At 43.4% G+C, this 26900-nt stretch overlaps 1 protein-coding gene across 1 annotated transcript in view; it reads right to left on the bottom strand.

Annotated features, from left to right (window-relative positions):
• The window catches only part of LOC8071830 (cycloartenol synthase), a 73620-nt gene that overhangs the window by 40366 nt on the left and 6354 nt on the right, over positions 1 to 26900 (bottom strand). Inside the window, exon 6 of the mRNA XM_021461615.1 lies at positions 1416 to 1582. Within this exon, the coding sequence (XP_021317290.1) occupies positions 1416 to 1582 (167 nt within the window). The remainder of the gene's footprint in view (positions 1 to 1415; positions 1583 to 26900) is intronic.

The following is a 26900-nucleotide window of genomic DNA, read 5'->3' as shown; positions in this document are numbered from 1 at the left end:
AGAGACACCCTCGATAGGCCGCCACCTCATCCCCGAAGGCAAATCCGGCCGCCACCTTGTCCCTGGTCGCAGACCCGGCGCCCACCTCGTCACTGGCTACGAGGACAGCGAGGGCAACGGAGGCGGCGGCGCACCGGGCTCGGGGCGGCACCAATGGTGGATTGGGCTTGGCAGGGCCGTCGATGGGCTTAGCGGGCTTGTCGACAGGCTTTTTCACTTTTTTTATTTTTCTAAATTATTTACTGAGGCGGGCAAACAAACGCCTCTGTTAATGCTTGATTAACTGTGACCTTCTGTTAGAGACGTTTATCTTGCCCGTCGCGGAAAATTATTTTTGCCCGCCTCGGAAAATAAATTCTATAGTATTGTGGTCTCCCTCATCACATACTCTAACGCTGACTAGGCAGGCTGTGCAGACTCAAGGCACTCCGTGTCTGACTATTGTGTCTTTATCTGGCTATTATGTCTCCTTAGTGACAATTTGGTCTCTTGGTCATCTAAGCGCTAGAAGGATGTGTCTTGTTATAGTGCTGACCCAGAGTACCGAGTGGTCGCTCATGCTTTGGCCAAGTGCTGTTGGCTTCGCCAGCTTGTCCAAGAGCTTCACTCACCCAAGACCTCAGCAACCACTGTCTACTCTGACAATGTTTGTTTCATCTATATTACAGGTAACCATGTCCATCACCATCACATGAAGTATATAGACATTGACATTCAATTTGTCCGCAACTAGGTTGCTTCCGGATAGGTTCGTGTGCTCCATGTCATGTCGACTCACCAGTTGGCAGACATCATGACTAAAGGCTTACATGTTCACTGACTTTAGACCTAGTCTTTGCATCTGAGATTCTCCCACTGTGATACACCCAGCACATTGGGCTATGTATATGAAAGGTCCCCAACCCAAGAGGATGTGAGGTGTTTCCCTATCTGTCTAGAGGTTTGACGGAGCCTCTAGCCATTCAGCAAGCTCGGCTCCAGGTATCCTTCTATGCTGACGATGTGGTCTTATTCTTGAGACCCAACAATTTGCATTTGGTCACTGTTAGACACCTCCTTGATTTGTTTGGACATAGTGATGATATTTTTTGTTCAATTCCTCAAATTCAAAGGTTTGACTATATATCATGTATTCTATGGCCATCTAGATTCAAAATAAAGATTGTACTAATTTATGATATTATGAATGTATTGTGATATATGTGCTACTATAACTCACGATGATATCCACTATAACCTCATAGTAAATCACTAGGTAGAGTTGTAGTAAATCTCAAATTTGATTACATAGAACAACAAACAAATTATGTCAAGTTATTAAAATTGAACATTTGTTGTCGTCCAGCTGTCCAAAATAGATGTGTGAATTAGATTAATATTTTTAATGCTAGCCAGGTAGTTTCTCTCCAACAAACCTTTGCGCACTGGTTTCGAGACTTGTTCCAATCAATCGTATCGTATGGGTCTTCAAAGAGTTCATTTCTCAATTCCAAGACAAGTGGTGTCATACGACCAACAAACCTCTTTCCATAGATGTAAGACATGGGCAAATACACCGCTCGACAATGGCACCACATTCGACCTACAATATGAATTGCATATCAACGAGGAATAGCCTAAATGATACTACTTTTCTGCAGAATATTGTAAAAAAAAATATTGTACTAGATAAATATGTTCTGCACATATATAAAGAATTTTGGGTTTTTTAGATCCATCTAATGTCAATTAAGAAAAAATACGCTCTTATGAATAGTGTTCTAAAAGTAATTGCAGTGCCCCCTCATAAAAGGTATGCGTCAAATTACGTTGTTTTTCTGCAAGTTTTTCTCCTTTTGTTTGTTTATTTTAAATAAACACTACTAACATCTGACGCTTATGCCATGTTTTTTGTCGCGACAACAAAATTTGGTTTGGTTGGTATAGATGGCATTTTTGCCGTGCAAATTGTTTCATGACCAAAAGTATACAGATCATTGTTAAAAGTAAGTGTAATCACAACTAATTGTAGGATGGTTGCAATAAGTGATCACAGTTGCCACAATTTTATTTGTGTTGCCGGTAGTTTTATTAGCGTTGCAATACTAAGATAAAGTTGCAAATCTTTAGTTAATAGTTGTGATGGTGCATCTTTGTTGCAACGAATGTATTTCCTTGTATATCATAGTCACTTGCATTGCAAAAAGCTCTACATATAGCAATGAATAAAATAAATCATTGCAATCGCTAAGGTTGTCATAGATTTCTCTCCATTCGAACAAATCATGTGCAATGCCTATATGATATTTTGAAGAACTCCATGGAGGGGTGGATCCATAAAATAAATACTATTTTATTTTAATTTAAGTGTTATGTATATGAATATTTGATTAAGTGTCTATTAATATATATATATATATATATATATACTTTTAGGCTAATGGATTAAGGGTTTAGGCTAATGGGTTTAGGGTTTAGGGGGTTTAGAGTTTAGGTTATCTCTTTTATATTTTTATGATGTATATGAAAAGTGATTTAGGGTTTAGGATTTAAGGTTTAGGGTTTTTGCTTGGTTTAGACTTTACGCTTTAGGATTGTGGCTAATATATATAGCATTTCTTATATACTTTTATCTTCATAATATAATATATAGCATTTCTTATAAATAAAGCACTAGTGTCCTTTAGATTATCGCAATGACTTCTCCAACCCCAAACCAAGCGTCACGGTTTGACCGCATCAAGAATGAACTGGTTTCTGACCCTATGGTGCAAGAAAAAGGTTCAAAGCACACAGAGAAGGTACAAGGGTCACATAACACTGAGCAAGCACATGAAACAGGCAAAGGAGTGTAATCAAGTCCTTTGTATGCGACCTCCCATAGCGACATTCTCGATCCTCGCATAGAGAGGAACACCCGTCATGAATTAGAACGTGACCCCGATTACAATCAAGTAGGGGATGATGTGAATTAGTCATCTATAATTCAACATTTCTAACTTTTATGACCCTTGATATATATAGTAGAATGATTTATATGTTTAACTTTTGACATGAATAGGAGGAGCTATCTAAGTTGAATGAACTAAAAGAAATCCTATCCCAAAAAGAATTCACAAATGAAGGTGCACCCGAGTCGACGACGGAGACGACCACCGAGAAGATCACCAAGAAGGAAAGGAAACGAGGTGAAAGAGGACTGAATCAGTTTCCAAAAGTAACGTTTAGAGTTACGGATGTGAGCGTGATAGGACAACCCCTAGCTCCTCCAGAGGCCTTACCTAAGTGGCATAATGCACTCAAATTCTTAGTTAGGGACCATCTTGACATCATAGTTAGGGAGTGGGAAAAAGTGGACCAAAATGAAATCACAAGAATGTGGGACAAGCTGCTTATGAGGTTTGTTTTACCTTAGGGTTTAGAAAACCTCATAAAGGAGTATACATTGAAGTAGTGGCGATCATATTTAGGAATTAGAATTCTGAGTTGAATTTGAAGTGGGCAAAGAAAGGGTTGGACCCAACAAAGAGGTATAGAATCTCGACTGGTCAGTGGGTAGTGTTTCTAGAGAAGAGGAGTACTGAGGAGTTCAAAGCTGTGAGTGAAGCCAAGTCTGAGCTTGCAAAAAGGAACAAGTACCACCACCACCTAGGCATTGGTGGTTACTAGCACAAGCTTCCATAATGGGAGCAAGAGGATGAAGAACAGACGGGTTTGCCAGTGCTCCCTGACCAACTTGGTCGCAAGGGCTCGTGGTGGGTTTGTTCTTGGGTACAGGCAAAGAAAGCCAAGTATGGCTTATCATTTGCTGACCCAATGGTCGAAGAGGCTGCAAAAAGTGTTTTCACAGTGGCAGCTAAATAGCAAGCATGTGAATTTAACCCTCAAAGGGAAAGGGATGTCCTTACTATTGCTCTGGGTAACCTAGAGCATCCTGGTTGTGTCCAAGGCATCTCATCCAAAGAAGGGTAGAAAGAAGGATTCGGACCGGAGTGGGAAGCAATGTATAGGAAACATGATTGCTATAAGAAAGAAATGTCTAATTATTTTAAGGAGGAGGGTAACAGAGAAGATGAAGAGGTGATGTCTAAAATCCTCTCCAATCCTCCTCCTGAGTTGATGCAGCGATTGGGGACTGTGATGTGTAGCCAATTGAGTGGTCAGTCTCCTTAGATGTAGCTAGTCATCGCCTTGACAAAAACAGAACAAGCTCTCATCGTCCCAAGCAATGTTGCGTCTACCAAAGACAAGGTCCACTATCTAGTTGACGAGATCGATAGTCCAGTTCCTTGCTCCCTAGTCATAAGGTACAATTTTAATAATAACCATACAAGGGAAGTAGCAACAAGACTTGCGATCCCGAGGCTTTGCCGTCATCAGCACCACCATAATCTTCCACACCACCACCACCCAAAACTGACAATAATACACCACCACCGCCACCCAAAGATGACGAGACGACACCACCACCACAAAAGGAATCAAAATTTTTGGTGCCCAAATTGGTTTTCCTGTACGAGCCAAAGAAAAAGAAGACTAGTGGTATCTATTTTTGTCATGAATTGGAAGGAGCCGCACATTAAAACTCATTCACTTGGCAGAGTACGAGAAGGAGGCAAAAAGGTCCAAAACACCTATTGTAAATATCAGGTCACCAATGAAACAAGATTACAAATTTGTCCCTACTAAATATGAGCCAGGCAGGCCTATACTCAGTTGGGATAAACTGAGAAAGGTCCCAGCTGGTATAAAAAAGATTCATGATTGGTATATGAGAACAGCTTCTATTGGCATCAACACGATCAATCTGAATATACCACCAAAAGCATTCAATAGTGACCATGAACGACAATCGTTACCTTTGAGGACATGTGGCTAATGATGAACTACTAGAGACTAGACTGCAGCTGGTAACCATGTTTGTATTGTAAGTGTCACTCGTACTAGGTTGTGTTATTATTCATGAGCTGCATCAATTTTCAACATCTAACATACAAGTGCACCTTGCACAATGAATTTTGAACAATAAGAGATGCAATATGGTTTGATCCGGATTGAAATGCCAGCAAAAGTGTTGCGTTTCTGAGCCCTATGAAGATATGCAAGGAGCAGTACACATTCAGAATCAGAGACGATCATGACTCCTTACAAGTTTTGGATCCCACTAAGTGTGCGAAGGTAATAGCTAAAAAGCAAACAAAATTATGAATGTCTATACAACCTCTACATAGCCTTGGCACTGCTCAAGTTTCAAGATCGGGAATGTGTTGTGGCCTATACAAGTTTGGATGAGTGTCAGTTTGTATGCATCATTGTATTAGTAATTCCAATGGGCACTTGCATCATAAATTTGATTCGTTTAGGGACACCTGGATATGCATCCTCATTAATCCCAGGCTAGGATGTGTGCTAGTCCTAGACTCCGTAGACTACGATCCTTCAAGTTATGCAAAATTCATTACATACTTAGAGCGATTTGCATACATACTTTTATAAGAGTTTCAGGATAACTTGAGGAATGTATTCGATACCATAGGGCCTATATGTATTATCAGATTAAAGGTGGAAGGTGCGAGTCATCAGAAGCAGGGCAGCCATTGAGAATATTTTATAAATAGCCGGTACGTATCAAAATTTACCAAGTTATCTTTGTTTTATACATACAATACGCATAGGACGATATTGCAACTAATAAATATCCACTTTTCCATTATACAATGCCACAAGCAACCAGTTGGATCGGTCCACCGTGAATTCTACGTCTACAAGTTCATGAAAGAGACCGGAAGATATGTCTCTAACCGTTCAAAGATAATGCTCTAATAGACGTTTATATAGTTGTGTCATTTGTGGTTGCTAAGCATGTGTTATGAACTATAAATATATAATTTTATAAAGTGTGACTCATGGTGTTCTATACAACATAGTTCAGAACCTCTACACTTTCCTCTTCAAAGAAGTGAATCCCACTGAAGGGAAGTATCCCGATCGGACCAGCACCCTAGGAAAGCTTGAGTATAGAGAGCTAAGAGATATTAGTAGGCTAAAGCTAACTCGATCGGGTTATTAGAGCAGAGGTTTTAGATGTGAAACATCTAATGTATGTAAATAGAAAAAACTTGAAGTGCGATGTTTGTAATTTAATGTAAATTTATGTACAAAGTAATGGTATATATAAATGAATTGCATGCTGCATTGGTTGACATGATGGACTACGCTTTAGTAGTTTCAATATTATGTATATATATATATGTATGTTGTATGTATATATTAATATATTAATATATATATTAAAAACAAGGTTTGGTAGGAACACATTTCCACAAGCGGTTACATAACTGAATCGTTTGTATAAATGCGTTTGGATTCTCAGTTAACCACTAGTGGAAACATATATTTGCAGAGGCCACCAGCGCAGGTGGTTTGCCAAACCGCCTAAAGAAAGGGGTTGTGAACCGCCTGTATAGTACCTCAGTGTACTAGTGCACTAATGTTAAAGCCATTCGTGACCCCTTGTTGAGCCCGACGTCAAGGAAACCATCTATTTCGCCGCCATCCGAGCTCCACGGGGCTGTCCATGGTGATTATCCTAGGTGAGACCTTCGTGGAGTTCTATGTCTCTTAGTGCTCTCTTTTTGGTCAATGAGACACCCATACCCTCTTCTACGTTTCGCTAGCATGCTCTTCTTCGTAGTCCATGGCAGCCACCATGGCTTTCCATCACGCCAGCCCTTCTCCTCTAGTGGCACCATGCCCATGTCACCGATGAGATGAGCACTACTATAGAACACTCCATCACTGCCGGCGACATCACTGCTGAAAATCACTGAACCGATAGTGATGAATCTACACTACCGGTTCAGAGCTCTAAGAGTCTTTGAATAATCGAGGAAGGGAAGGCCCAACAGTGATGGACAACATCACCTGTTGGGTTGTTACTAGGACCGGTTGTGTTGCCTCCTGCACATTTCATTGCCGGTCCGGCACTTGAGCCGGCAGTGATATTGGGATATCACTAGCAGCTCATGTCGCCAACTGCTACAGATTATAGTTGGGTAATCATCTAGATACCATAGTGAAGGGAGCTTCGAGTACATTTGTGATGTATGAGGGGTACGAGATCAATGGATTCACATTTTTCATAAAAAAAAGATACAAAGAGCGCAAACTAGAACAGTGGTGTTCGTTTCGATGCTCATGACAAAGAAGGCAACGTGCTTGATTGTTGTTTTCCTTGACAAAAACAAACCTCCAATTACAATGCAAATACATATAAACATACAATCATCCTAAGCCGTCCGATCTCAAATCTAGGGACCACATTAGAACTCACCCCTTGATTGATGTTTTCCTAAAGAGGCCTTGAATTTCTTGCAAATTATGTAAGCCATCCCTAACCAGATTTTAATTTCTCATTTGGAATTAATTTAATTCGAAAATAAGTTCAGATTATTCACAAAACTGCCACCAGTCTTGTTTGAGTCACAAAATGCTCGTTTTAACTCCGATTTGACATGTTCAAATTGCGTTAGGTTTGTTTTCACATAAAATACATGTTAGTAACTTTATTTCATCAGTTTGCAAATTTTTAATTTCATGACTCTATTTAATTAATTAATTTTGCATATGAAATCTTAGAAAATTCCTATTTTCTCCATTCTAGCTCTGATTTTGTGATCTTTGTGTCTGTGTGATCGTAGTGATGCGTAGAATAATTTTATAAACTTTTCACATTATTTTGCTACTATTGGTGTATTGTTCTAATTATAGTTTGTTTGCTTCGTGTATGTTTGGCTCTGATTGCTTGTGTGTGTTAATGATTGGTGATCGAGTATAGACGGTGAGTAGTACTTTGGTGATCAAGATCAATACCTTAACAACTAGTAGAATTTGAAAGAGCATTAGAGAAACGTGGATCAAGGCAAGTACAATATTTGGGTTTTCTTTTTGTGATCGTGATCTTGTGACTTGATTAATGTTTAAGCAACAAATGATAAAAATGTCTTTTTAGCAACTTGACAATTTGTGTTTAGGTGATCACCCAGGATTAATAGTGCAACCATGAGGGATATATGTCTCTAGCTTTAGCTCAGTAGGAGAACATTTTATAGCTTGTTAGCGGTTATCTTAAATGGTGTAAGAATGCCTAGACACGTTGGGTATAATGCTGCCTCTATCCTTGTGTATAGGTTCCATGTTATGTGCCATGGAAGGGGGCGCTATATCTGCTTGTCGAGTGAATCTAATGACCTGAACTTGTTATTCGAACGTTTGAAAGACTTCATAGTGAACCTTGCTGGCTTTCATTGGTAGACGGGCCTCGGGTGAAAAGAAAAATCATGACTCATGGGTAAAGATGTACAACCTTTGCAAAGTGTTTAAACTGGTATAGTAGCCATGCTCATGGACACGAGTGGAATTGGGAACATTTAAATTAAAGGTGATGATTTTTGTTACATTAAGATACTCATTGTTTATTGTTTTATGCTATACATTATTTATGTCACATTGATCATAAAACTGTGGGATCTATACAACCTTGTTGCTATATTTGCAGAGTTCGACATGGACTCACTCTTGCCATTTTCCTCACACCTCATGAGAGGATTAGGCTTGTGATCAAACAATCAGTTTGGATCCTGTAGACTAGAGTTAATACCCAAAGTTTGGAGTTATCTTGTGTTGTTTGCTGCCTAAGGTTATCTCTTAATTTTTAAGTACGTTAGATAATTTATGCATTGTCTTTTGATATTACCCCTCATTTGTAGCTATATGTGGGTTTTGGCTTCTAAAAGTCACATAAGATATATATCTGGTTTTGTCCTTAATGTCAGGTATTATATCTCTTTGCTACTGGTTTATAGTGCTTCACATTATTGTAACACCCAAAAATTAAGTTTCAATTAAATAGGGTTAAATTTGATTTATCTAAGTATTTTTGTGAGCATTTAATTTAGCATATAAACAATTTTTGTTGAAATAAAAATTTCGTCATAAGTATAGGAACTTGTTTATGCATTCATGCTAGAGCATATTTAATTTTATGCTGTGGGTTTTTGTTTAAGTTTTAATGGAACTCAAATCTCTTTTGAAAATGGCTTCGAAATAAGAAAAATATAAAAAAGAAGGAAACTCCCCAGCCCAGTGCAGCAACAGCTCAGCCCAGTGTCTCTGTGCGCCACCCCAAAGCCCAGCTCAGCGCCCCTCTAGCTCGGCCCAGCTACCGAAGCAACGGCCCAACCAGCAAGCAGCCGGCCAGAACCACGCGCACCCTCCCCTTTTTCCCTTTCAATTCACTGACCACCAGGGCCCGCACTACAGCGTCTTCCTTCCCTCTTCCTCCAAACGTATTCAAGCCGGACTCGACCCCAGTGGCATCCAATCCTGATTTCTCAGGGATTCAATCTCCCTGAATCCTTTTTAAAAGCACCGTGGAGACACCCGCGACTCCCTTTTCCATTTACTGCACCCTGGGCTTCATCCCAGGTTTAGCTTCACAAGTTTCGGATCTCGCCAAACTTGGGATCCAACTGCCGCTACAATACCCGCTCTTCGATCCTCCTCGGCACGAACTAAGGGCATTGGTGAGCTCGTGACCTTCTTCGCCTTCTCCCGGTGTAATTCTTTTGTTCCTAGATGCTCTAAAACGAGTAAACCATGAACTCTGGCAAGCTTCCAGGCCACAGCCATGGCGGCGTCGCGCCAGCGCTCTATTCCAGCGGCCGGAATCCGCCCCGATCACTCCCAGCTATCCATCAGAAGATCAACGGCTAAAATTCGTGGATGCTGATTCAGATGGTGGTTTTGCTAAAGAGATCCTAGAACATTTAAGTTTATAACCCATCGTCCCTTGATGTATTCCTAAAATACGTCTTCCATTTTTTAAATCGTAAATAGCTCGAAATGCCACTAAAATTGATTTGTTTATAAAATACTCATTTTAACTCCAATTTGTCCTGTTCAATTTGCGTTAGACTCATCTTTTCGAGATCTACGTGTTAGTATCACTGTATTCTCAGATCCTAACTTTTTATTTTCGTGACCCTATTTAATTAATTATTATTCTATAGGAAATCTTAGAAAAATCATAACTTCTCCGTTCTAGCTCCGATTTTCGCGATCTTTACGTTTGTGTGATCGTAGCGCTGCGTAGAACATTTTTATAAACTTTTACATTTGTTTTATCACTGTTGGTGTATTGTTCTAATTATAGCTTGTTTGCCTTGTGTTGTTGAAATGTGTGTTGTTGATTGATGATCAAGTTTAGACGGTGAGCAGTACGTTGGTGAACAAGGTCAAGTCTTTGACCACCAACGGGAACAATAATAAAGCTTTGATCAAGGCAAGTATAACTTGGCACCATCCTTGTTACCTACGCACTTTTAATACATATATCATATGCATGTGTCCACCTTGACAACCCTAGTAAAATTATAGATGATTGTTATCTTGAGTTCCTTGATACCTATTTGGATATGTATTTGGGTAGTTCTTGCTAGTGCTTGATTATAATCTATGATCTTGTAATATGAATATTTGGATATACAATAAACAACAAAATAAGCTTTCTAGCAACTTGAACATAAAGGATGGAAAGAACTCTAGCTTTTGCTAGATTTATTTTGACCCTCGATATGGACTTATCCCTTGGCAAAAGCTGGGACAACTCATACAACCATGAGGGCTATATGGCTCTGTCTTTAGCTCAGTATGAAGACCGTATCTAGCGTGTTAGAGATTACCCGAAAGGGCGCTAGAGGGGCTTGTCGTTTTCGGTATAGTGCGGCCTCTGTCCTTATGTGTATAGGTTGTGCGTCATTATGCCATTTGGAAGGGGGGCTCTATATCTGTGTGCCCAGGAAACCTTGCAGCCCTAACTTGTTGGATGAACTTTGAAAGGCTTCATAGTGATCCTTGCCACCTCCCTAGGAAGGGGGTTAAGAGACTCATGACCTCGGGCGAAAGGGTAAATCATGACTCATGGGTAAAGATGTACAACCTCTGCAGAGTGTTAAATCCGGTATACTCGCCGTGACCATGGATACAGATGGCTCGAAAAATAGTGGAATAGATGGACACTGATGAACATGATGGTTTATTGTGTTGTTTATATGTGTTATTCTTAATTCTTGTATACATTGATCATGTGGTTACGTGATTTAATATGCTACCTTGAAATTTTCTATCTAATGATAAATATGATACATACATATCAAAGCTGAATGCAGCAAAACCAGTGTCAGCTAATTGAGCCTCATGAACCCCTGGTTATACTTGTTGAGTACGATATGTGCTCACTCGTGCTATTTCACAACACCTCAGGGTATTCTAATGAAGATGACTAGATTGAGGACTACCGTTATAAGTACTAGGCTTGTTGTCAATCAGTTGACAGCATCCCTGTGTGGTGTTTCTGTCAAGAGTATCTTTATTTGTTTAAGACTATGTAATGATTATTATTCCACTATGTAACAAACATTGTGATGGTACTATTTGAGATTTATCAACTTATGTGTGCAACTGTTTCTGGGGCGCACATAAGCCTTTTATGCACTCTATTTCGTTCTTGAAATTTGGGTGTGACAAATTGGTATCAAAGCTTTGTTTGACTGTCGGACGCAAGCCTAGTTAGAAGTTGGCCGTCTTAAGGTTTTATAATTTCTATAAAATCTTTGTTCTATAAACCTTGATACTTTCCTCTACACTATATCCTTTCCATTGCTATCCATCTTTAACCTTGTTGCTTATTTTAAAGACTTGTTCTCACCCTCACTCCTTGCTTTGATATGCTTTTAGAACTTTCTCTTACCGCTTTCTGGCGTCATTGAAATAAGAGTTTTAGGATCTTTACCCTTAATATGATGAGAACGATAGTACCGCAAGTTGAGTCAATGCTGGAAGTGTGAATCTTTAGTGCTTCGTTTGGTTTGTCATTATGCTTATGCTTTATTTGGATCTTTGTAATGAGTGTAATGATCTTGTTGATTTTCTCCACAATTTTATTTAGTTCATAGGCCTAAGGCATAAGGATCAATGAACTAAATAGTTGGGTTTTGTTAAATTCTGTTTGTCTATTGCTGATTTCTGGAGCAATCTGCAATAATTATGGTATATCTCAAATTATGTTCGTGCAAAGTTTATCAAAATTTTTGAGGAACAACTAGGCTTCTTTATCTTTCCAATGCCCAGTTTTGAGGAAATCTAGAACAGTTTCGATTATGCCCAGTTTTGACAAATTTAACGACAGAATCTGTTAATATGATCAAAATAAAAGCTGTAGATAAATTCTTTATATTTCCAACGGTGCAAAGAATGTCTCCTTTTGAGTTTCGGAACTCGATATGGCTGATTTTCTGAACTGCTGATGTTGGATATCGCCCAGAAAAAATCAGATTCAATTATCTCTTGTATTTATCATGTTGGATATTACTGAGATCCATTTTTGTACCTTGGAATACAGATGGCAGCAAGGGGAAGAAGCGGAGACAGAGGCTGTGGCACGGGTTCTAATGCCCCAATTTTTGTGGAAGAGCTCATCCAGACTCAGAACGAGATGATGCATGCCTTTATACAACACCTTCAGCATCAACCTGCACCACCACCACCACCACTAGTCCATTGTGAGGGATAAGCGTGGAGAAGTTATGAATGGAAGACCTCTGGTATTTACTCACTCTGCTGACCCTATGGAGGCGGATGATTGGCTACGTGCTGTGGAGAGACAACTGAACATAGCACAGTGCAACGATAGGGAAAAGGTGTTGTTTGCTTATGGACAGCTTCAGGGACAAGCACAGACTTGGTGGGAGTCATATCAAGCTGCTCGTCCCAATAATGCTCCTGCTATCACTTGGCAGGAATTTTGCAGAGATTTTAGAGCCCGACATATCAATGAATGAATGATGGAGCTTAAGCAGGAGGAATTTAGATCTCTCGGAATGGGCTCTTTGACTGTGGTTGAGTATCATGATACATTTGAGCAGTTGGCTCGGTATGCTCTAGATGTTGTTAAGGAAGATGCTGATTAGCTGCGTCTGTTCATGAAAGGTCTCTACTATGAACTTAGGTTGCAGTGGGCTAGAAATACCTATCCTACCTTCCATGCTCTTATGAATCGTGCTATTGTTCTGGATAATATGCGCAAAGGTCAGGATAACAAGACGAGGATGCTAGCACAAGATTCTCGTAGTAATAACCACCAGTGTTTCAATTCTCAGCAAGACTTTCAACAAAGGTTCTAGGGGCCAGTTAGTCTATGGAACCGTAGCCAGCAGCCTCAGCATTTCCAGAACTAACAACAAAATGGGAATCAACGCCCTCCATTCCAATAACCTAATCCTAAGCAAGAGGAGAATGGTTAGAAGACACCCCATTTAGGAAATTCAAAGGCCATCCATATGAAGAGTAGTGCTCCCAATACTCCTAGTAGGTGTTTTCACTGTGGGAAGGAAGGACATCTGTCATATAAATGCCCGGAAAAGTTCAACGAGCAGAACAACAATCAGACATCTACTTCTTATGTGGGAAAGGTGAACCATGTCTCTATAGAGACAGTTCAGGAGGGACCATAAATTATGATGGGTACGTTCAGCATCAACTATATCCCTGCTACAGTTTTGTTTGTTTCTGGAGCTTTGCATACATTTAATTCACAGGCATTTGTTAGAGTTTGTAGCATTCCACTAGTTCCATGAAAACCCCTATGCTAGTATACTCAGTGGGAGGGACTATACCAGTTTCTTATTGTTGCCCCTCAGCAAGTCTTTCTTTAAGGGGGTAGATTTCCCTATCAGTCCTATGGTTATGAGAACTTCAGGCATAGATGTCATCTTGGGTTTGGATTGGATGAAGAAATATACCATGGAAATTAAGTGCTGAGAGAAAGTGGTAGTTGTGACAACACCAAAAGGGGAGTAGATTAGTCTTGATGTAGTGGTGTAGGCTCCACCCATAGCTATAGTAAATGAGCTAGATGATGATGCTGATCCTTAGGACCGAGTAGTGAATGAATTCCCTAATGTTTTTCCAGATGAATTACCAGGTATGCCACCTGACCGAGACATTGAATTTATTATTGAATTACTACCTGGTACTGCACCTATAGCTAAAAGACCATATAGAATAGGGGTTAATGAATTAGAAAAACTTAATAAACAAATAAAGGAATTGCAAGGTAAAGGGTTCATTCGTCCTAGTTCTTCACCATGGGGTGCACCAATTATCTTTGTTGATAAGAAAGATGGTAGTCCGAGGATGTGTATTGATTATCAGTCACTTAATGAGTTTACCATCAAGAATAAGTATCCATTGCCTAGAATTGATGACTTATTTGACCAGTTAAGAGGCGCTTCTTTGCTCTCTAAGATTGAACTACGATCTAGTTATCATCAGTTGAAGATCCACAATTCAGATATACCAAATACAGCTTTCACAACAAAGTATGGGTTGTATGAGTATATAGTTATGTCTTCTAGTTTAACCAATGCACCAGCCTACTTCATGTACATGATGAATAAAGTATTTATGGAGTACCATGATAAGTCTGTAGTGGTGTTTATTGATGATATACTAGTGTTCTCTAAAACAAAAGAAGAACATATTGAACATCTGAAGCTTAGAGAGCATAAGTTGTATGCTTAGCGTAGTAAGTGTGAGTTTTGGTTGGAAGAAGTTTCTTTTCTTGGTCATGTTGTCTCTAATGGTGGAATTGCAGTGGATCCTAGTAAGGTGAAAGATGTGCTGAACTGGAAGCTACCTATAGATGTATGTGAAATTTGTAGCTTTCTTAGTTTAGCTTGTTATTATCATAGATTCATTGAAGGATTCTCAAAACTTGCAAAGCCTATGAGTGCTCTATTTAGAGAAGAATGCTAAGTTTGTGTGGTCTCATAAGTGTCAAGCTAGCTGTAAGGAATTTATTAAGTGGTTGACTACTGCACCTGTGCTGGTATTGCCAGATCCGAGTAAGAGTTTTTCCATTTATTTTGATGCTACTCGTGTCGGATTGGGTTGTATTCTTATGCAAGAGGGTATAGTTGTAGGTTATGCATCTAGATAGTTGAGAAAACATGAACTGAATTATCCTACTCATGATTTGGAGTTAGCAGCTATGGTTCATGCATTAAAAATCTAGAGACACTATTTGATTGGGCATAAGAGTGACATATATACTCATCATAATAGTTTGAAATATATCTTTACCTAGACAGATCTGAAATTGACACAACATCGATGGTTGGAATTGATAAAGGATTATGATATAGAGGTGCACTTCCATCTTGGAAAGGTGAACGCCGTGGCTGATGCACTTAGTAGGAAGAAATATGCTAATGAGCTTTAGGCGACACTAGAGTCTAAGGAGTTGTGTGCTGAATTTGCACATTTGAATCTAGGAATTGTAGTTAATGCTATGGAAATAGAGGTGACTCCTACCATAGAGAAGGACATATTGAAAGGTCAGTTAGATGATGAGAAACTGAAGGAGATAGCTCAGAATGTGGTGTTAGGAAAGTCACCTGGATTCAAAATAGATGACAATGGTACACTCTGGTTTGGGAAAAGGATGTGTTTCTGAAGTGAAGGCTATTCATGTTCTGCGAGAGGCCCATGAATCAGCTTACTCTATTCACCCTAGTAGTACTGAGATGTATCTAGATCTTAAGGAGAAGTATTGGTGGTATGGATTAAAGACAGATGTAGCTGAATATGTAGCCTTGTGTGATACTTGACAGTGAGTGAAAGCTGAACACTAGAGGCCAGCTGGACTGTTGCAACCAATGAAGATTCCTGAGTGGAAGTGGGAAGAAGTAGGAATGGATTTCATAGTTGGTTTGCCTCGTACTCAGAGAGGTTATGATTCAATATGGGTAATAGTCGATCGATTGACTAAAGTTGCTCACTTCTTGCCAGTCAAGACCACTGATTCAGGAGCTCGATTAGCAGAATTGTATATGGAGAGCATAGTTTGTTTGCATGGAGTCCCTAAGAATATTGTATCTGATAGAGGAACCCGGTTCACCTCCACTTATTGGAAGAAACTGCATGATTCCTTGGGTACAAAACTGAATTTTAGTACAGCTTATGATCCTTAGACAGATGGACAGACAGAGAGGATCAATTAGATACTAGAAGATATGTTGAGAGCATGTGCTTTGCAATAGGGAACTAGTTTGGATAAGAGTTTGCCATATGCAGAGTTTTCCTGTAATAATAGTCATCAGCAAAGTCTTAAAATGGCATAGTTTGAGGCATTATATGGCCGTAAGTGACGAACACCTTTGTTTTGGAATCAAACCGGAGGGGCTCATGTGTTTGGTCCAGATGTGCTTAGGCAAGCAGAACAGCAAGTACAGATCATTATGGCTAATCTGAGAATTGCTCAATCTCGTCAGAAAAGCTAAGCAGATACACGTAGAAGAGGATTGATTATTGAAGAAGATGATTATGTCTATCTAAAAGTGTCATCTATGAGGAGCATAAAAAGGTTCAATATAAAGGAAAGCTAGCTCCGTTTAAAGTTTTGCAAAAGTATGGAGAAGTGGCTTATTAGCTAGAGTTGCTTGAAAGTTTATCTCGTGTGCATGATGTGTTCCATCTATCACAACTTAATAATTGTTTGCGGGCACCTAAAGAACAAATACCATTAAAAAGGATCTCACATATAAGAAATATTTGGTTATGATTTTGGAAATGATAGAGAGAGTTACCAGGAGTTGGATTATTAAAATGTGCAAAGTTCAATGGAATCGGTATTCAGAAGCAGAAGCAACTTGGGAAAGAGAGGATGATATGAGAAAATCATATCCACAGTTGTTGGAGTAACCATTGTTCAATCTTGAGGACGAGATTCTTTTAAGGGGGTAGAATTTGTAACACCCAAAATTCGATTTTCATCTAAATAGGGTTAAACTTGATTTATCTAAGTATTTTTGTGCGCATTTAATTTAGCATATAAACATATTTTGTTGAAATTAAAATTTCCTCGTAAGGATAGGAACTTGTTTATGCATTCATGTTGGAGCATATTTGTCGACGAAAGCTAGTCGGCAGTCTACCTTGGGGTATACCCACGGTAGTAGTTTATCGGTAGACGGTGTGCAAGCTATGAACTTGATGGTGACGCAAGACACGGACAAGGTTTTTATCTAGGTTCGGCCGCCGTGTGGGCGTAATACCTACATCCTGCGTCTGATTGTATTGCTGTGGATTGTGTTGAGTTGAGATGAGATGTCCTAGGGGGGTCCCTTGCCTCTCCTTATATAGTCTAGAGGGCAGGGTTACAGATCTGGAAACTAATCCTAGTCGGTTACAATTGCCATAGATAACATGATATCAATTCCTATTATAACCGACTAGAATCTGGCTTGATCTCCACGCCTTGTTTCCTTACGTGAAACTCCGAGCAGTTGAATCAAGCCTCGAACTGTCTTGTGATTGGCCAAACCTCCTAGCCCAAGTCTAGCCGTAAGGGTATAGGGGTTTATACCCCCACAGCTAGTCCCCGAGCTCCGTGTATTATGATGCAACACACCGTCATGAGCTTCTTCGACAAGCGAGGCTTCACATCTTCGATAAGCAGGAAAATCACCCAAACAGTTGTAATGGTATTTTTACCAACTTGAAAGACAATTGATCAATATCGACATCGAAGAAGCAGGTTGTTCGAAGAATGCATGGTGCTCTTTGAGAAAAAAGATCTCTTTCCTGATGAAGTGTGCCCACTCAGTCCCCGAGCCTAGTAGTAGGTGACGTAGTCACGTGGTGCCAGGGTCTTAAAAAGAAAAATCCACATAGAAATTTTGATACTAAAATGCATCGCCAGATGCATCGTACCATTGTAGTACCCGAGCTTGCTAGAAGACAAAGTATGAGCCTTTTAGCAAGGTCAAAAAATTAAAATTATCCAATTAGACTTTATACAATTGAATTTACTAGTCCCCAAGCGTATCTTGCTCAACAGACGGTACAATCCATGATCTGCGAATGAGTAGGCTGGGGGACCAGTCCCCGAGTGTATCATGCTTAGTGGTCGGATCAGTCAACCGTGATGTCGAATGGGCGGACTGGTCGACCAGTCCCCGTGCATGTCGTGCTCGGTGATCGGTTCAGTCAACCGAGATGTCGAATAGGCGGACTGGTCAACCAGTCCCGGAGCATGTCGTGCTCGGTGGTCGGTACAGTCCCCAAGTATATCATGTCCGTCTCACCAATAGTCTTACTTCTCTTTTTGAAAAAACAGTATCGCCGTACTAATGCGCGATGTGACAGAGCATCCTGCCACATTGTCAGGCTGTTGCGTAAAATAAGTGCGCCTGCAGCTGCTCTTTTGCACAGATCAAGAAAAGGAAACCACTAGTTTATGTAGGAAAGCAACCAAATTAACTGCAATAATTATTGGAAACCGAAACGCCGCGGCTGCCGTAAAATCTGCCCACTTCCCTAGAATGCAAGAAGTGGTAGAGGTGGGGCTGTTGTTATAAAAAGCCCAAAGTCGCACCCTTGTTCTTTACCCAGCAGGCACATACTATTGCCCAACCTTCATCTTCCTTAGCACCTTAAAACCCCAAATCTGAGCTCGAAGCTTTCCACAAGAAGGAAATGGCAAAGAGCGACGCCAAGAAGAGGGCGAAGATGATTGCCAAGGAATGGAAGAAGTCCCGAAGTAGCACAAGATCTCTCAACGACCTCGTCGAAATGGGACTCCTGCACAATCAGGAGCTCAACGGCTGGAGAGAACCAGAAGGGGAAAGTTACCCCGATCCTCGCGCTGGTGAGATTGTAGTTTTTGATGATTTTTTCAAGAGGGGGTTTGGGATTCCAGTTCATCCTTTCCTTCAAGGCCTTCTTTTATATTATGAGATCGGGATCTACAACTTGCACCCAAACTCTATTCTCCTTATCTCCACCTTTATCCATCTGTGCGAGGCCTATGTTGGAATAGAGCCGCATTTCGACCTCTTCCGTCATCTTTTTTGTTTAAGAAAAAAGGGAGCAGTTGGAGGCTCCAAGATTCCAGGTGGAGTATACCTAAATCTTCATGACAGCATGAAGACCCGCTACCTCAGCTGCCCATGGAACACCTCCCTCACCGAGTGGTACAAGAGGTATTTCTACATCAGGGAAGAGCCGGGCAGCGCCATGTTCTGCGACATGGGCTACATCCCCGAGAAGAGGGTCAGCTGGACAGATTGGCCCGAGTACACAGGTCAGGTGTCAGAGTTGATGAACCTGATCGACTGGTCCCGACAAGACAGACCAGGAGTGGTCGGGAACTTCCTCGTGCGACGAGTAATGCCCTGCCAGAGGAGGGTGCACTCGACATATGAGTACGCAGAAAGCCAAGACCCGACCAGGATGCACTGGGACGGCTTGGATAAAGCGGAGGTCCAGCGGCTGATGAACGAGTTATTCTACCTGACTGATGATAACTTCATTCGTAGTGATTACTGGATGCACGCCTTCAAGTTGGGCCGACCAGCCCCTAAGGTGAATGAATACCATTTGTTTATTTGTATTGCTACGTAAATACTGTAGCCTGATGACTTGTCGTTATTGTATTGCAGATAGGAGATATTGACCGGTGCTCGGTGTATGTATCGCTGGCACCTGGTATGGACCATCCCGCTGGGGTGGACCGCCCAGAGGACGATGTTGCTCGGTGTCTCCAATACACTAGTAGCGAAGAAGGCCAGACCCGACCAGCATCGACCGCTGAAGACAGGATGGCGGGGAAAAGGCCGATGGCTGTGGAGCCATCCCCCATGGAGGTAATGCCAGCGGAGACCAGCCAAGCCCCAAAGCGCTGACGGCTCGTGAGGATTGCCGACGATGAGGATGAAGAGGACGAGGCTGCTCCATCTTTGGTCCGGAGACCGTGCAGCCGTCCTATCGTCGCGCCACTCGGCACTGGTCAGGTAACCAGCGATCCTCCTGTCCCGCACACCAAGCCAGTACGACTTGGAGAGGCAGAAGCGGCAGCGGAAGCTGAGAGGACCAGGAGAAGTTTCTTCACGGCGACACACAGGAGCACCGACCTGTGAGTTCTAAAACATGTCTGCTGCACTATCTCTTTTTCTCTCTCTTATTATTTTTTATTTGCGTTATCTCCTCTTTGTTAGTGCGACCTCGGACGTCGATCCGAGCAATGTTGTTGGCTTGGGAATAACTGAGCCGGCCGTTGTCGACAAGGATGTCGCCGGCAGACTGGTCGTGACCAACCCGTGGAGCAGCCCGCGGTTGCGTCCGTGGCGGAGACCACCGAGGAGGACCCGGCTCGAGATAAGGCCGGGGCGAGTACCCCGACAAGGGTTGATGAGACGGTGAGGACGCCTCCCCCGAGCAGCGTTGCAATGGAGGGAAACAAAATCTTGACCCCCCTCCAGCTGAAGAAGAGAGGGATCCAACTCCGGCCCCGGCAAAGACTTCCACTCCGGAGGGCTCCCCTATCCGAGGTAGGAGTCCAATGATACCCATTACCGTGGCTGGGGGTAGCGAGGGGGTGCCAAGGCCCAAGCGGCCTCAGATGACGAGGTGGAGGAGATCCAGGGGCGTCCCCACGATGGTCGCCAACATGTTTACGTGTGGCGCCAGCGTGGGGACCACTGGGCCGGTAAAGAAGAGCTCGCCGAGACCGAGGAGGCGGGAAGGGTAGAGCGTGCTGCTAAGCGGCTCGTTGAAGAAGTTAAGGTGAGTGGTCTAGTGTTCTGCCAGAATGTGTATATATTGTTGCTTGTTCGCTGTGCAATATGTATAATTATTGCAGGGGGCAATGAAACCGGCGAAGTACCGAAAAAGGTGTTTCGACCAAATTGAGGGCATAGTCGCCGAGAACAAGGCTCTGACCGCGGAGGTGGACCGCCTACGGTTCGAGGCCGAGAAGGAGGTGGCCGAAAAGGCGGCTCAAGAGGAGCACCTGCTGGATCTGAATTGGCAACTAGCCGATAAGGACCGTGAGAAAAAGGGTAGGTCGAATGGTCCGATCAGTTGTAGTTAACTGTGTGATCAGTTTCGACGACCAGCAATCGTTTCTTTAGGTCTGGAAGAGGAGATTGGACGCCTCCGAGAAGAGAGGGATCGACTCGACCAGGAGCGTGCCGGTGCACTGGAGACCGGGCGCAAGGCTGGCGAGGAGTTGAAGAACAAAAGTGAGGAGTTGGCTAGTAAGAGCCGTTTTGCCCTTTTCGGCCACGTAGTTTTCTTTTCCTCTTGTTTATACTGACTTCTTACTTGGTTTTTCTTAAAAACTCGAACGAAGTGCTGAAAGTCAACACTAAGAAGCACCTGGACGAGCTGGTCAAGTAACGGGACTCCTAGAAGACGAATTGTATTAAGATCTAGAAAGGAGTTGCCCCAGTACTTGACCTGATCAGTCCTAAGCTCCTCGAGGACCAGCCCCGTGCGCCGAAACTGACCTCGGTGGAGAAGGCACAGCGCGCGTGGGGTTGGCTTTAGCAGTTCGTCAAAGACGCCGGGGAGTTTGCCGGAGCGCACGTCCTCAGCATGGTACGTGCCCACTATCCCCTGGTCGACTTGTCCCGGCTAGAGAGGGGATATCCGAAGGAGGTTGGTCCAAGGGAAGAGGATGACCTTCGCGTCAATGTGCTGGACCTATCGTCGACAGTGATCGGCGATATAAATCTCTGTGGGACATCAACTCCCCCCGATCAGCCGGGATCAGACAGGTCGGCCAGGGAGTTGTCGGGGGCGTCAATAGCAGGAGATGGGCAGTCAACGCCTGCGGTCTCGACCAGCCAGGCGCCGATAGCCCCGACCCCTTCGGCGGGACAAGAGAACCATGCGGGTGATCAGCCCGAGTAGTAGGTCTGTAGAGTAGTCCGTAGGAGTAGACTAGAAGCCGCCCAAAGGGGTTTTTATTGTAAACGTTGTATATAAAGTTTGTAATGAAGTTTGATTTATGTGAACCATAGTTTTGAGTGCTGTAAATTTGTTTGAGTGATGTATCACTTAGTCATATTGAGTACCCTTGAAGAGCTTGTCCTGGAAAGTAATTGTGGCACTTGACGAGTATTCTGCGTATGTAAAAGTATATAGCAAAAAAGACAAATTTTATTATTATTCATCAAAAAAGATTTACAAATGAAATGTACTAGAACTTAGGGATAGAAGCGTCGTAGTTTGTCTATGTGCCAGGTGTTGGGCAAGCGTGTTCCATCTAGGTACGCCAGTCTGTAAGATGTAGGGCGTGTAACTTCGGCGACCACAAAAGGTCCTTCCCAAGGTGTAGATAACATGTGCATTCCCTCCTGGCTTGTTTTCCATTTGAGTACCAGATCACCGATCACGAAGGAGCGGTCTTTGACGTTCCTGTTGTGGTATCGCCTAATAGCCTCGAGATATTTTGCTGTTCGAAGACAGGAAGTTAGGCGCCTCTCTTCTGTGCAGTTAATTTCGAGCTCTCTGGTGAGATCGGCTGAAGACTGGTCAAAATGTTCAACTCTTGGAGATCTAAAGGCTACGTCCGAGGAGAGCACTGCCTCAGCCCCATAAACCATAAAATAGGGGGATACGCCCGTGTTCTGGCTAGGTTGTGTCCGAAGACCCCAGACCACAGCCGGTAACTCTTTCATCCACCGTCCTGGGGCCTTGTCATTTTCGGTATACAGTCTCTTCTTTAGAGCGTCAATAATAATTCCATTTGCTCGCTCGACTTGGTCGTTGGCTCGTGGATGTGCTACCGACACGTACTTTATGACTATGCCTCTGTCATCGCAAAAGTCCCAGAATGTAGTGCCGGTGAACTGAGTGCCCAGGTCGGTGATTATGCTGTTGGGAACCCCAAATCTATGTATGATTTGATTGAGGAATTCCAGTGCCTTCTCGGAAGTTGCTTTGACCAGTGGCATGTACTCGATCCATTTTGAGAACTTGTCGATTAGCATGAACATGAATTTGAAGTTGCCGGGAGCCGGTTTGAATGGCCCGATCATGTCGAGGCCCCAACAGGCAAATGGCCAAGACGACGGGATCATCGGGATCTCATGAGCAGGTACGTGGGTTCGTTTGGCGAAGAACTGGCATCCTTCGCAATGTCGGACGAGTTTCTCAGCGTCGGTGACTGCGATTGGCCAGTAAAAGCCTGCTCAGAAGGCCTTCTCGACCAGTGTTCTAGAAGCGGTGTGGTTACCACAAGATCCGGCATGTATGTCTTCAAGTAACTTGATGCCATCATCTCGGGATATACACTTCAGCAAGACTTCCGAACTTGCGTTCTTGCGCATAAGTTTGCCATTGACCAGTATGTAATTTTTGGATCGCCAGATAAGGCACATGTTCTCTGTTTTATCTTGAAATCCTGAACCATTCAAGAGATACTTGATGAAAGGAGTGCGCCAGTCGTGGCTGTTGGTTGTCGGAGTGGTGTTGTACACGAGCATTGTTTCGTTGGGTGACTTGTCGACCAGGTCCGTACCGACGCTTGGCGTGTGAATGTCCTGAACGAAGACGCCTTGAGGAATTTGGGCCCGGGATGATCCTATCTTTGACAGCGCATTTGCTGCTTGATTCCTGTCCCGGACCACGTGGATGTATTCTATGCTGTAAAAATTTGATTCCCACTTCTGGATTTATTTGTAGTAGAGGTCCATCATTTCGTGAGTTGTGTCCCACTCCTTATTTAACTGGTTGATGACCAGAGCAAAGTCACCGTGGACGTAAAGGCGTTTGACTCCCAGTTCGAGAGCTAATCGGATACCGTGCAAGCATGCTTCGTATTCGGCGACGTTGTTTGATGCTGGAAAGAGGATCCTAAGGACGTAGCGGAGTTTTGTCCTTGTTGGGCAAAATGAAAAGTATTCCAGCATCGACTCTGTTGATGTTCAAAGATCCATCGAAGAACATTGACCAGTGGTCGGAGACATCTAGAGAGGGGGGCTCGTTGAGATCCATCCATTCTGGGATGAAGTCGACCAAGGCCTGGGACTTGACGGTAGTGTGACTCTGGAAATCCAAATAAAATGGGCATAACTCCATTGCCCACTTTACAATTCTGTCGTTGGCGTCCTTGTGGCGCAAAATGTTCCCGAAAGGAAAACTGGTAGTGACTAAAACACGATGGGCATCGAAGTAGTGCTTCAGCTTTCTTGAGGTGATTAAGATGGCGTAGATTAGCTTTTGTATCTGGGGATACCTGGTCTTGGATTCGCTTAGGACTTCGCTTATGAAGTATACTGGCCTCTGGACTTTGTAGACGTGGCCTGGTTCGTCTCGCTCAACCACCATAGCTGTGGAGATGACCAGATCTGTTGCTGCTATGTAAAGGAGCAGGTCCTCATTAGGTTGAGGTGCGGTGAGGACGGGTGGTGAGGTAAGGAAAGTTTTGAGCTGGGTAAAAGCAACGTTAGCCTCTTCTGTCCACGAGAATTTCTCCGATGCTTTTCGAAGTTTGAAAAAGGGGAGCCCTTTTTCTCCCAGCCTAGAAATAAACCGGCTGAGGGCAGCCATGCACCCCGTGAGCTTTTGAATGTCTTTGATGTTCTTGGGTGGTTGCATATCGAGCACCGCCTTAACTTTTGAGGGGTTTGGCTGTATGCCGTCGTGGCTGACGACGTTACCGAGCAGTAGACCAGAGGGGACCCCAAAGATGCATTTTTGGGGGTTGAGTTTCCACTTGTATTTATTTACCGCTTTAAAAGTGCGGTCCAAGTTGTCGATCAGGGTGTTCGCATCCCTAGTTTTGACGACAACGTCATCGACGTAGGCCTCGACGAGGTCATCACGTATCTCGTCGTGGTGGCATTGCTGAATAGCGCGTTGATAAGTGGCTCCGGTGTTTTTGAGTCCAAAGGACATAGTGGTGTAACAGTATGCACCAAAGGGAGTGATGAAGGAAGTTTTGATCTGGTCGTCTTCCTTTAGCGAGATCTGGTGATAACCAAAGTAGCAATCGAGAAAAGAGAGGAGTTCGCATCCGGCCATTGAATCGACCACCTCGTCGATGCGAGCAAGACCAAAAGGATCTTTAGGACAGTGTTTATTGAGATCAGTGTAATCAACACACATTCTCCAATCATTATTCTTTTTTCTTACAAGGACCGGATTGGCGAGCCAATTGGGGTCATACACTTCTTTAATAAATCTGGCTGCTAAGAGCCGTGTGATTTCTGTCCTAATAGCCTCCTTTTTGTCACGAGCAAATCATCGTAGCTTTTGCTTGATTGGTCTTGCGGTCTTCGAGACGTTTAAGGAGTGCTCAATCAGGTTTCGTGGGACACCGGGCATGTCTGCGGGTTTCCATGCGAAAACGCTTACGTTGTCCCTTAGAAACCTGACGAGCGCGCCTTCCTATTTGGTGTCCAGGTTGGCCCGATGAGAGCTGTCTTCTCTGGGCAGCCATCGACCAGCTGTACTTCCTTGTGCTCTTTGGACTTATAGCTTTTCCTGGGAGTCTCCTACTCGGGTATTTGGATCTGGTCGGGTGGAATTTGCGTGGCTTGAGCCGCAGTTTCTGCCATGCGAATCGAGAGATCGATTGCCTCGGTGATCTTGAAGCTTTCCTCCTCGCAAGTGTATGCGGTGTAGACGTTGCCTCTAACGGTTAAGACGCCCTTCTCGGTTGGCATCGTGAGGACCAGGTATGAATAGTGCGGAACTGCCATGAACTTGGTCAGTGAAGGGTGGCCTAGAATTGCGTGATAAGTCCCATCGAAGTCAACGATCACAAAGTTGACGAACTCTGTGCGGAAGTGGTCTGGTGCTCCGAACTGGACGGGCAGCATTATCTGGCCAAGTGGTACTGAACTCTGACCCGGCAAGACACCCCAGAACTGGGCGTCATATGGCTTCAACTACGCCGGAGTTATCTTGAGAGCAGGCAAGCTGTTGCGGAAAAGGATATCAATGGAGCTACCCCCGTCAACGAGCACGCGCTCGAACCTGACGCTGTTGATGCATGGGTCCAGGATCACAGGAAAATGCCCTTGTTCTGGGATGGCGGCCCACTAGTCCTGCCTGTTGAATGAGATCTCTCTGTGCGACTAGGGGGGAAATTTTGGATCGGCAATCAGGCCATTGGAGCTGTCCAAATTAAGGCAAGCTTTCTTCAGGAGCATTCTTTCTCGTTTGGACTTGATGGAAACTTTGCCTCCAAAGATGGAGTGCACCACATCGGTGGGACTGACATATTGGTGCCGTGGATCCCTATCCTGGTCATCGTCTTCATCTTCCTGACCGTGTCTATCCTGTTTCCCATTTTTCTTGCCGGAGTCTCCCTGAGCGGCCCGCTGTGTGTAGATGCTTTTGAGGACACGACATTCTTCCATCGTGTGGTTAGACTTGGGATGGAGTTGGCATGGTCCTTTCAGCGTCTTGTTATAGTCTTCCTGGTAGTCCCGCCATCCGTTGGGACGCTTGACTGTGTTCACCTCATGGTCGTTTTCACGAGGTCGCTTGCCTCTGAAACTGTCACGATTGTCACGGCGCCTACCCCAACCTTCTCGGTGGTCGTGGTTGTCGCCGCGGCGAGAATACCGGTTGTCGAAGCGTCCACGACTATCGTCTTGTCGGGGAGGCTGGTCGGCTCCTCTCATATCCTCCCGAATGAGTTTTTCAGCGTCATCGGCACCGGCGTAATTTTTGGCCGTGGCGAGGAGCTCGCGACCGTGGTCGGCCTTTTGCGCAGTAGCTTGCTTCTTAATGCTTCATGGAAGCGTAGGCCCTTGATGAACGCTGATATAGCCTCGTCATGAGAAATCTTTGGAATCTTAAGACGCATATTAGAGAAATGTCAGATGTAATCGCGCAAGGGCTCGTTCTTCCTGTCCCTTATCCTCTCGAGATCGTACTTGTTTCTAGGCTACTCGCAAGTAGCAATGAAATTATCGATGAACGCCTGGCGCAGTTCCTCCCAAGAATCGAAGGAGTCCTCGGGTAGGCCGAGGAGCCATTGATGGCCAGCTTGGTCGAGG

The sequence above is a fragment of the Sorghum bicolor genome, chromosome 5 (genome assembly GCF_000003195.3).
Source record: "Sorghum bicolor cultivar BTx623 chromosome 5, Sorghum_bicolor_NCBIv3, whole genome shotgun sequence".
Lineage (NCBI taxonomy): Eukaryota > Viridiplantae > Streptophyta > Magnoliopsida > Poales > Poaceae > Sorghum > Sorghum bicolor.
This window is presented reverse-complemented; position numbering and strand designations above follow the sequence as displayed.